General features: G+C 50.7%; 1 protein-coding gene across 1 annotated transcript in view; it reads left to right on the top strand.

Moving 5' to 3' along the window:
* Positions 1–7,340: 7,340 nt before the first annotated feature.
* LMF1 (lipase maturation factor 1) overlaps positions 7,341–11,097 on the top strand; it is a 204,128-nt gene continuing 200,371 nt past the window's right edge. The window contains exon 1 of the mRNA XM_075058540.1: positions 7,341–7,536. Coding sequence (XP_074914641.1) covers positions 7,359–7,536 — 178 coding nt within the window. The 5' untranslated portion in view covers positions 7,341–7,358. The remainder of the gene's footprint in view (positions 7,537–11,097) is intronic.

Here is an 11,097-nt window from a genome sequence, read left to right as displayed (position 1 = left end):
CGGGCGGCTGGAGGCGGCCCGGCCGCCGAAGGGGCCCTCTCTCGGCATGTGTCGGCTTCCCTTCCTTATTTTTACCGCTGTAAATTGTCCGGGAGGGGGCTTTGCCGCACCACGGTACTAACGGGGGACCCCCCCGACGGCGGGGATGTGTTTTATACCCCCGGTGTGCGGAGGGGGACCCCCCCCCCCACGCACGTTTCGGGGGAGGGTGGGGAGCAACGGGACGGTCTCCGGGGTTGAGGGGCTCGGCGGTGGGTTGCTGAGACCCTTTTCCAAGCCCCGGCGCGGTGAAGAGGTGCGGAGCGGCTCCGGGATGGGGCGACCAGCAGCCGCCTCCCCGGAGCTCCGGTACGGCGGGACGCACCCGGCGGTTCGTGCCCCGGGGGATAGCCGGTTACTTTCTGAACCCCTTTTCCGAGGGCGGGAGCTTTTGGGGAAGCCGGTACGCGGCAGAAACACCGGTTGCAAGCGGGGTCGGAGCTGCCCCCGCAGCCGGTGCAGCCCTCCGGCAGCCGAGCCCCGGTGTCCCCGGGGCCGCCGTGCGCTCCCCGCTCTCTGCGACGGGGCAAATCACGGAGGAAAGCGGTGGATGGGTGGAAAGAACCGAAACGAGCCCCTCCGTGCCCCTCCACCTCCCCTGGCCCCGTCTCGCCTCTCCTCTCTCCTCGCAGCCTTCCCACCACCGGGCTCGGTCCCCGGGTACCGGGGACCCTGCCCGGGCTGCCCCGGCCGCGTCCCGCCCGAGGCCGGCGGGTTTGCACCGTCCGGAGGAGAATGAGACACCTCGGGGGTGAGCCTGGGGGTCTGGGGGGGAGCGGTGGTGGTGGTGATGGGGGGGGGGATTCCCTGCAAAATCTTCCCTGTCAGCTCCGGCTGCGGGAGACCCCCGTGCGGGGCTGCGCGCCTCGGGCCCCTCAGCAAAATCCCCCTTTTTTTTTTTTAAACCATCTGCCTGCTCGATCCGGAGGGCTGCCCCTCTCCAAGCGAGCCCTGGTTTTTGCAGCATTTATTTGAAGCATTTGATTCTAATTATCTGCGGAATCCAGCCTTCTAATTGCGACTGGAAAAAAGCAACTCCCCAAATTCCAGTTTTATCCGCTGCTTCCCCCCAGCCCCGCTAAACCCCCGGAAAAAGAGGGTCAAGTACAAGATTTACAGGAAAAAAAAATAGAAATTGTGTGAGTGCTTCAAGCATTCCAGCGTTTAAAAACTAACGGGGAGGGGGTTAGAGCATTTTGTTTAATTACTGCAGTGTATAATCACCTTGAAATAAAGCGTACACTTTGAATTTAAATGTAACACTGTTTAAATGTGCCTGAATGTCCGTATGCCTTCTGTGTGAAAATGAATATATTCCGTTAAAGTGCAAAGTGGGATTTTATTTTACTTAAAAATTCTCTCATTTCCTTATTAGTAATTTCTCAAGATTTAAACTTTTAGTTTGTAGAGTCACAAAGTGAGTTACCTTTGGACAAAGGTTGTTTGGGGTTTTTTTAAATATAATTTTACAAAGTGTCATTTTAAAAAATATTGACTTCAAGGCTCAAGGCATACTATATGTGTTGAACTTGCAAGTGAGGATTAATTGAACTTTTCTTCTAGGGCCCAATCTAAAGCTTAATGAGATTGTGAACAAGTTTCTGTTTTCCCTGGGCTTTGGACCAGTGGCTTTGCAGTGCTGTTGGACACTTGGCAAAACTTTTTTTTTTCTTCTTCATGTGACATATGATTAACATACATTTCTATAATGCCTGTCTCTTTGGGTTCTCGTAGCTCTTTAAGAAGTTTACCTTATTAAAATACTGTGAGTCAGGTAAATTGTATTTCATCTGTTTTAGAGGTGACCGAGTCAAAGCAATAATCACTATTTTTAGTGTATCATTTCAAAGACAGCCTCTCCTGCAGAGCACCTTCCTCAGAAGAGTGACCCTCATTGCGTGACTGAGGCTGAGAAGGGATTTGTGGGACACTCGGAGCTTTGGGGCAAGCCCACGGAGGTAGGAATGAAAACAAGAGTCCCTATTTTCTGATCCCTGTGAACTGCAAGTCAAATTCCTGCAGAAGAAGCCCCCAAGGACAGCAGGAATTGGAGACATTGCTTTTCTCCCCCCTTGCATGCTGCTGCCTTTCACAGCTCCCCAGCTCTGCCCGAGGCAGGGAATTGCATTTCTCAGCCCACACACTTGAATTCCTCTTTGTCCAAAGCAGGTAGAAGGAAGAGGACAACTTCTGGTAGTCGCTTCCTCTCACTCTGGAGATGGGCACAGGGAAGAGGTAGTGCCTGGAACCACAGCAGGGTGCGTGTCCTGCTTCACGTCTGGTTTTGCGATCTCGCACAAACCATTTCATGTCTCTGAGCATCAGTTCTCAGCTGAGCTGGTGGAGGGAGCAGTGTTGCCTTGCCTTTCAGACCATCCGACCTGGACAAGGCTGCAAGAAGCTGAGATGACACAGGGAGAGGAGGGAGCTGGAGCAGCTGGGAAACTTCAGCAGCTCACATTTCCTGAGAAGTTCGCTCATCCATGAAATGGAACAAGATTATGCTAGGACAAGAAGTGGGTTCAAGTGACATCATTTGTCTTGCAGGGTCTCGTTCAAATTTTTGTATGACAAAGTACCAGCGATGTTTGCACAGGGATAGGCAAGTGATGGAGCTGCAGGGCAGGTCTTAAAGTGATCCTGCATGATGCGTCATCTAGACCCGGCCTAAAGCTTCTCTGTCTTGACCCAGACCTCTGCAGGGTGGGCCCTGACATCAGGATTTCCAGGAAAAGGGTGTAGATCTGGGAGGGAAGAACTGAGATTCCTGTTGCCCAATGGAGCCTTAAAGAGTGCACCCAAGTGGGGTACGTTTAGAGAGGGTTTGTGGAACAGAGCTGGCTGTTCCTGACAGAGAGTGGGCACAGTAGAGGTCCACCAGCTGCCTGTCAATATTGGTAACACTGCTTCATTTTCTTTAAAGTCTGACACGGTCTCCAATAAAGCTCCTGGCCAGCTCACATGAGTGTTGCTGGGGATCAGGCACTAAATACAAGGTCTGCATTGGCTTCAGAGCAGTCAGAGCCCCACTAATGTCAGGGAGGAGAAATTTCATCTTCCGTAGAAGACAGGGAAGGCGTTTTCAGAGCATGAGAGCATGCGGGAACCACTGCATGCAAGGGGATATGCTCTGCAACGCGCGTACATACCGCACTCCTTCCCTGGCTGGGTGGAGGCCTGGCCCAAAGGTGGGCTCTATCGCTTAATCTGATTGAGTGGTAAAGTTATCATTTTTCAAAAAATGGCTACCTTTGAACTGCGAGCTGATTTTACATGGGAATTTCAAAGAGCAAATAGAAAGAGCCATACAGGGGAAGAAAAAACCACCCCTGATCAGATAAGAGTAACCTATGCGTGGTGTTAAAGTAAGCCTCTGACATCTGCAGGATTAATGCTCTGCCCAGAGGATACAGCAGTTCAGTGGCACCTCGGAGATTGCTGTGAAACAATGTTCAGTCCTTTTCAGGAAAGCTCCTGATATTTGAAAAGAAAGAAAAAAAGACCTGTGGTAACTTTCAACTAATTTCAATTGAAATAGCAGTAGAAGAGCTGAAAAAGCTTTGCTCTCAAGATGACTGTAGTGATGGGTCCAATTCTACACTGTGTGCTTGTGAAGGCCCCAGCACATAACCTGTCCTACTCATGCAATTTTAAGGCTAAACTTACACGGCTCAGCTGCTTGCAGATCAGTTTAGGTCCAAAATTTGTCCTCTGTTCACAAAAAATGAGCCTCGCTGCTCTGAAAAATTCAGGAGCAAGGGAGACAGAACCTTTTTGCAAATTTTAATTAACACCTGGGGTATTTAGTCCTCAGCATTTCCACAGCTCCCACCACTGTGCGCTTAGCTGTGCTCTTGAAATTCTTGTTTTCACCTGCACAGCAGGAGTGAAAAATTACTGTGTGCTGTCATGAAAGTCACTGTGTGCTCCCACCACAGCAAGAACAAGTGTTTATTGCACAGCCTCATGCAAAGCCTGGCATTAGAGGTGTTTCCATGGATTGCGAAGAGCTGGGGATTCGAGGCTCCCACCACCATGAGTGGATGCAAACTTGCACCCCTTGCACAGCTGCTGCAGTCTGCTGAGAACAGGGGGGAAAGAGAGAGGCTTAAATATTAGTTTAATTTTAGTTTTTACTGTGTTAATGGGGTGCCTAGCTCCAACATCCCTCCTTTTTCTGGACAGGAATAGTTTGGCAGCTGCAGGGCAAACAATGGAGGAACACGTCCCCCAGCAGCTCTTTTCCAACCCAGGAACATTTACCTGGCGTTGATACAAGAAACTCTGCACACCTGCACTGGGCAGGACTCCACTGACCTCTCTCCTGCTTGAAATGCAAGCAGAGAGCAGAGCATGGGATTCCTGAGCCCTTTCCTAGGTTTCATTATGTCTGCAGATATCAGAGAAAAAGGCCGTTTATTTTTAGAAAGCTTTGACTTCAGTGTGAGTCAAAGGCAGTGAGGGCTTCATGAAAATCTTTACATGTTACATTGGGCCTGGTGTGGAACTTCTGCTAAAATAAAATAGCCTTTACTAACAAGTGCTTTTATGATTATTAGTTCTTTAATATCCCAGTTGAAAAACTTAACTAGTGGCTTGTTCTGTGTTTTTATCTTGCAGCTTTCCCAGCCTGAAGTTGCACACTGTCGTGCTGACAGCCAAGGACCCAGAGGTGAAAGCAATTGCAAACCCAAAAGGGACGGCCTTCTCTTTCAGTCTCAGAAAACATGCATGCATAAAGACCAAAAACAGTGGAATTCTGTTCAAATATTCTAAGATACCAGCAACAAAACAAAATTTGCTTTTGCGGGATCAACAACACACAGGTATGCGTTACACGTTAAAGGCCAGGTGAGACACTGGCAAAGGATCTCTTCTTTCCTCCTGCACAGCACAGGCTGGACAGCATCTTTTCAAAATAATGGAGAAGCACAATTCTGTTAATTATGATTACTGCAATTTTTAATTGTTTGTGTTATGGCACCGCGTAGGAATCCCTCTTCTGAATCAGCACCGCCTCATTTCAGATGCTGTACAAATACAGGAGGAATAAAGGTAATTCTTCCTCTGAAAATCCTTTTCAGCCTTAATCCTGCTAACCCTGGAGTTAAAGATCAGATTTCCATAGGGAAGGATCAGGGATTTTAATGGGAAAAATATTACCGCTGGAAAAATCTTAACTAGTAGAAGGAAGCTCCCAAATTCTTTGCGAGATCCCCACCTCCCATTTAGTGAACGCAGCTGAACGCTCAGCAGGATTGTGTGTAACTGCATTATACATAATTGAATGTATGTTTTCTTTAGAGGAGTCCCCAAATGTTAATGCTGCTTTACAAAATAGTTATTTCTGCACACATTCACTTTCTCTGTTTTATTTAAACCCAATTCCTGGCAGCCAGAGGGGCGAAAGACTAGACCTGAATGAACACAGAGTAATTTAGGGTGCCAGGGACAGCAGGGTTGAGGTGCTGGTGGGGACAGCTGCTGGGTGCTGTGACAGTAAATGCTTGTTTCTCTGTCACTTTTGCAGCTGTTTGGAACACAGCAAAATAGGGTCGGGCGGGGGGACGTGGCGGCGCGCATTTTGTTGAATGAAGATCTGCATCAATGATGCCTCAGCGCCTGCCTGCCAGCCTGACATTTATGAATCGCTTTCCCTTTGAGACTTTTGAGGCTCAGAGCCTTGCTCTTAAATATCTTGTTTGCGTTACTTGCTTGGTTTTTACATTGTTTTCTTTTCTGAGACCTTACTTTGAAAAGAGGGAACGCGAGGGAAAATCGCGACCTGAAGATAAATGCTGACAGTAGGTAGGTAAGTGAGCAGAAAACCCGACGCAGATGATGATCCACACAAAGCTGCATACCAGCAGGAACTCAGAACAGAGAGAAGGTCATTTGATGTTCTAATCTGCCGTTTTATTGCACGTTTTCCTTTATAGCTTGAACCATCTTCCAGTAAAGCTGAAGGCTTCCATTGCCTTTTATGAGAGTTGGATCGGTCCTGTAGAGTAACAACATTTTTCTGCCATTTAATAGACTTAAAACTTTGCAGCTCATATTGTTGGAAGGTGCTATTGACACACGATGTCCCTCGAGCTCGGGTCGGCTGAGTTTGGTGTTCATTCCTGCTACCGTCCCAACTTGTGCATCTGGCAGATCTCAGAGCGATCTTCAGCAGTGAAAACCGACCCAGTGCAGCGTTCCCTTCCCAGCTCCAATTATTACTTTTCTTTTTTTTTTTTTTTGCTAAATCTTTAGCCTAAACCCTCCTCTTTTCCTCCGTAATTTCCTCAATTATCCAGTTTGTTTTACAGACATTTCCATTTAATGTGGAATTTGCTGTAAAAGTTTCATAAAGACCCCACAAAGGAAACCACTAGCTTACATCTCTTTAAATTTATCTAGCCAACCCTTGTGGCTAATCCAAAGGGAGAGCGAAACTGCAGTATACCAGAGGCCTTTAACAAATAGCTTATTTTTCTTTCCCTATACAATGCACCATTATGTAGGGTTTTTTTCTAAGGAGAACAATGCAAGCAGCGGTGATGGGAAACTGGAAAAACAAAAGAGGCATTTAGAAGGGACCGCTTTACAGTCTGAAAAGCATTGAATAACGTTACACCTGATAACAGATACTTTCTCAGAGACCATCGAACAGTTTAGCACGGCGGTGTTTAGCACGACGCACACCTAAACTCACTGATGACCGCCGAGGCCGCTTTATTAGCGTGGTTTTGCTAAAAAACAGCGTTTATGAACTCAGCGCGGAGTCAAGTGCTTGGTGGCTATGGAGTACTATGAAGTAGAAATCATGGCAGCCTCAGAAGCGCCAAATATCGAAAGCCTGAGGAATTTAACTTAAAAATTATTCCTCGGGGACGGAGCCCGGGGACACCAGGGTGAGGTGAAGGGGCTGTGGCCAGACCCTGCCTGTGGCAGCAGACATGGCTCCACAGAGGGCCCCGGCCTCCTTGGGCGGAAGGTGGGCAAAGGGGTTTTGCAGCCAACTCCTTCCGTTCCTGTGGTGGTTTTTTTTTTCTTTTTTTCCCTTAACTTTGCACTTCCTCGCACTTTTCCAAAGGTCGCTCCCCGGGGCCGAGGCGTACAGAGGCCATTTTTCCACAGAAACCGCGGCTGTCAGTGACACGGCCGACCCGGGACACCCTCCCAACAGCCCCGCCATCACCGCCTCAGCCCGCCTCGCCTCAGCCCTCACAGCCCGGCGGCGGCAGCCCGCGTCGCGGCGGGGGCGGTTAGTGGTGGAGGGGAGGGCGGGCCGGGCCGGGCCGGCCTCACGCATGCTCGCTGCGGGCTCCGACATGGCGGCGCCCAGCGCGGCGCTGAGGCAGAGGCGGGCGGCGGCGGGCGACGGCACCCGCGGGGCCCCGGAGCGGGTTGTGGCGGGGCCGGCGGGCAGCGGGGTCGGGTCGCCGCCGTCGCCGGGCACTTTCTGGCTGACCCGCATCGTGCTGCTGCGATCCATAGCCCTGCTTTACTGTGAGTCTCCCGGCGCTGGCTGCCCCGCGCCTCTTTCTCTCTCCGCTGCCCGGGGAGCGGGTGGGGGGCCCGGCCGAGCCCCCGGGCTGACGGTGGGGCGGCCGGGCTCGTCGCCACGCCGAACCCCGTGAAGTCCTGGCGTTGCCCCATCCCATCCCTCACGGCCTTTCCCTGCTGCAAAGCCTCAGGTGGGGCAGGCGGGAGCCCTGCCACGGGGAAGGGGTGAGCCCCCCCCCCCCCCCCCCCGGTGGGTGCTCGTCCTCCCGTGGGGTCTGTGCTGGTGCTGCGGTTCGAGGTCCCGCCGTGGTGGGAGATGGAGGCCCGTGACCGTCTTACGTACTCCGTGGTGAATTTTGGTTTGCGGGACGGGGGGCTGAGGGGTGTTTTGCCCCAGCTCCGGGGGGCTGAGGGGTGTTTTGCCCCAGCTCCTGGGTGCAGACCCCGTCCCGTCCTGGCAGGGCTGCAGCAGTTGCGCTGAGGAGCCCTGCCTGCCTTTTACCAAAGGACCGCTTCATTTTGGCTGCTGGGGGCACGTGGTTGTGTACCCAAAGCTTGAGGGGACGAGGGAGATGCGAAATGGGAAGCGCCTTTTGTTTTTGACTCTCGTGTTGCTGGTGGGACGGGGACCCTGAGGTTGGCAGCTGGGATGGAGTTGGGTGATGCTGGGGCTCCCGTGTGGGAGCTGGAAGGAGAGGTTGCTCGCACGACGAGGCTGGTACCTGTCAGCAGAGCTGGTTGAGGCCGGTCCTTTTTCTTCAAGGTAGATGTTGTGAGCTAACTGCGCAAGAGAGGAACTCTTTGTCTAAAGCAGAAGCAGGTCTTTAGCATCTTACGTAGGATTGGAGAGAGATGACATCCTTGGGTGCCAACGCTGCCAGTCAGGACCTAGAACTGACGTGACCTTAAAATGGTTAATGGTGAAACCAGTTTCCAACCTCAGCTGTGCTTGTTTGGCTCTCGCTTTGGCAAGTAACGCTGAGAGCCGTGCTCAGAGCCCACTAGTGTTCCACTTAAAAAATATTCACAGTGAAACCTAAACTGACATATAACACACTACGTTACAAATTCTAAACTTGCCCCAGATTTGTCCACAAAATCGTTAGGATTTGTAGGCTGCCAGCCTGCTTAGATTATTTTGCATCAAAACCATGCAGAAGTTGTAGTTTTGTATGGTTTTGACACGTGCTCTGTTTCTAGTTTGGTTTCAGCTCTCGGTGAAATGCGGGGTTATGACTCTTTCAGTCAAAATGAAAGCGATTCCGATATTCCCCCGTGTGTAAATCCAGACTGCTGAGTTTCCCGTAGCTCGGTTTGCAGTTTCCTTATGAAAAACTGATTAGCGTTCTCCGCTGTGTGTTAGGTGGAGGCTGCTGCTTTCTGATCACGGCTTTGGGATTATAAATATGCCACATCTGGGACCAAATGGTGTCCCGTTGGGTGGTGGTGTGTTCGATGGGAAGGGAGCAGGTGGTGGCTGGACGGGTGGGAGTTGGTAACGGGAGAGGAGGGCAAAGAGCGACTCAAACGTATGAGACCTTCTGGTGGCTGGGTGACCTGATTCAGGACAACGAGAGCAGTAAGAGGTGAGGAGCAAGTGTCCGATTCAGGGTCAGGTGAGTTTCAGTGTGGAAATGATTGAAACCTCTGGGCTGCAGGGAGAAAGGGAGAGTGAGGATGCGTAAGCCAGAGGATGAAGCTGAGATTGCATGCTGATGAGGGAAAGCGGGATGACAGAAAATAGGGAGAGGAACTGGATTGCGCACTTTTCCAAGTAGGAGAGGTGAATGGGAATGCCTGGCAGTGGCAGAAGCAGGGAGGAGACACCAGAATGCTTCTGCAGTCCAGAGTGAGGAAACCTTTTTGAGCGGGGTAGCCTCAGAGGAAGGGTTTTGGGTACCAGAGCTGGAAGGAACAGGGTAGGAGGATGGTTCTGTCCTTTGAAATGGGAGAAGTGCAAGAGAGGAAAAGTTTACCTGCTCATTATGCAACTTCTGCTTGGTTGCAATCAGGTAACAGTGATTTCTGCTGCTTGTTTTGATTGAGTAACAGGCAAACAACCCAAAGCCAGAAACCTGGGCCAGATTTGAGACAGGTCAAATTCTGACTCAGGCTGTCACTTGCAGCGGTGTTGAGGCCCCAGCTCCAATCCCGATGCAGGAGAGATGCTGTGCAGCCTACAACCGAAGCGTTTGTAGGGTGGAAACTAATTGGTGTCTCTGAGATGGAGAGATTGTGAACAGGCAGATTCCTCTGTCAAAGGCTGCAAAACCATGACACGGCTGTTGGGATGGGATGCTCTCGAGGGAAGGTGGGTTGCCTTTTGATCTCTTCTGAGAGCCTGGGTTTAGAAACAGCAGAAAACAATTTAAAGCTTCTGTGCCAAGCTGCTCTTCCAAGCTCTTTTCTGAAGATGGAACCATTTACTCTGACAGATTATTTTTTTTCCCAGACACGGCGATTCTACACACGCCGAGTCTCAGACTTGCTGAGGAAACGGTTGATGCCGTTGTGACAGTTTGACATTCCTCAGTCGTGGGATGTTTTTCCCCCTTCTTTCATTTCACCCTTTTAAACGTAACCCTTTCATTCCTGCTGTGTTAAGCAACAAATCCTTGGGGGAGGACTTTGTGTTAAAGTATCAGGGAAGTGGTCGCTGCCTGATGATTGTAGCTCCTGCCTATTAGTGCAGCTGTGTGAGCTGAAAGCTTGTTCTCCCTCCTAGGTGGAAAGGGAGGGGTGGGAGAGGGAAGGACCCTGTGAATGGGGTAGAGAGAAACTTTATTTGGGCTATACAGTGATGCTGAGGGGCAGAATCACTAAGCGTGGTCTGGGGGACTGTCACCTCCTTCCTGCCCCCCACTCCACTCTCGAGAGGCTGCTTCATTGCCTGATGCGAGCTGGGGAGATGCTTTCCCTTTGGATCTTCTCCTGCGGAAGGAGGACAGGCAGTGCAAGGCGGGTGTGAAGAGTCCTTCTGTGTGCCCTCCCTTCTCCTCCACCCCCTTTGGTTATAACTGCTCTCCTCTTCTTTTTTTGAAGGGAGTTTCCAGAAGCAGCCAGAGCCTGGGAAGTCCCTGGCAAAGCAGCTGTTGTCTGAGAGGCAGGTTAGAGATGAGGAGGTGGGAAAGAATCTGATGATTCGTGGAGGTCAGTGACCAAAAACACCTGCTGCTTGCAAGAATGGGAAGGAAGGGGAAAATGGATCCAAGCTGAAAGTGCTCAGCGAGGTTTGCTCTTTGCAGCAGGGCTGGGCCAGTGGGGACCTCCTAGCTGAGCACTAAGGTAAATGAAATGCCTGACTGTGTAATTCTGTTTTTAATAGTAGCTAGCACTGTGCGCTTGCAAATTCAGTGACACTTAAGTTCTTATAGTTGCCATCCCTCAGAGGCATTTTCAGATCCGAGACCTCTTTTTCCACTTCACCAAGTCAGTGCGGGCAGACCAAGTAGTAAAACCCTTCTGGAGGAGGAGAGTGTGAAGTAACACAGAATCCAGCCCTGAACACTGAGGAAGAGAACAATTGTGTAGGTCTTATCCTGTGCTCTGCTGCCCAGACCCCTC

This window comes from Buteo buteo, chromosome 27 (assembly GCF_964188355.1).
Source record: "Buteo buteo chromosome 27, bButBut1.hap1.1, whole genome shotgun sequence".
NCBI classification, from domain to species: domain Eukaryota; kingdom Metazoa; phylum Chordata; class Aves; order Accipitriformes; family Accipitridae; genus Buteo; species Buteo buteo.
This window is presented reverse-complemented; position numbering and strand designations above follow the sequence as displayed.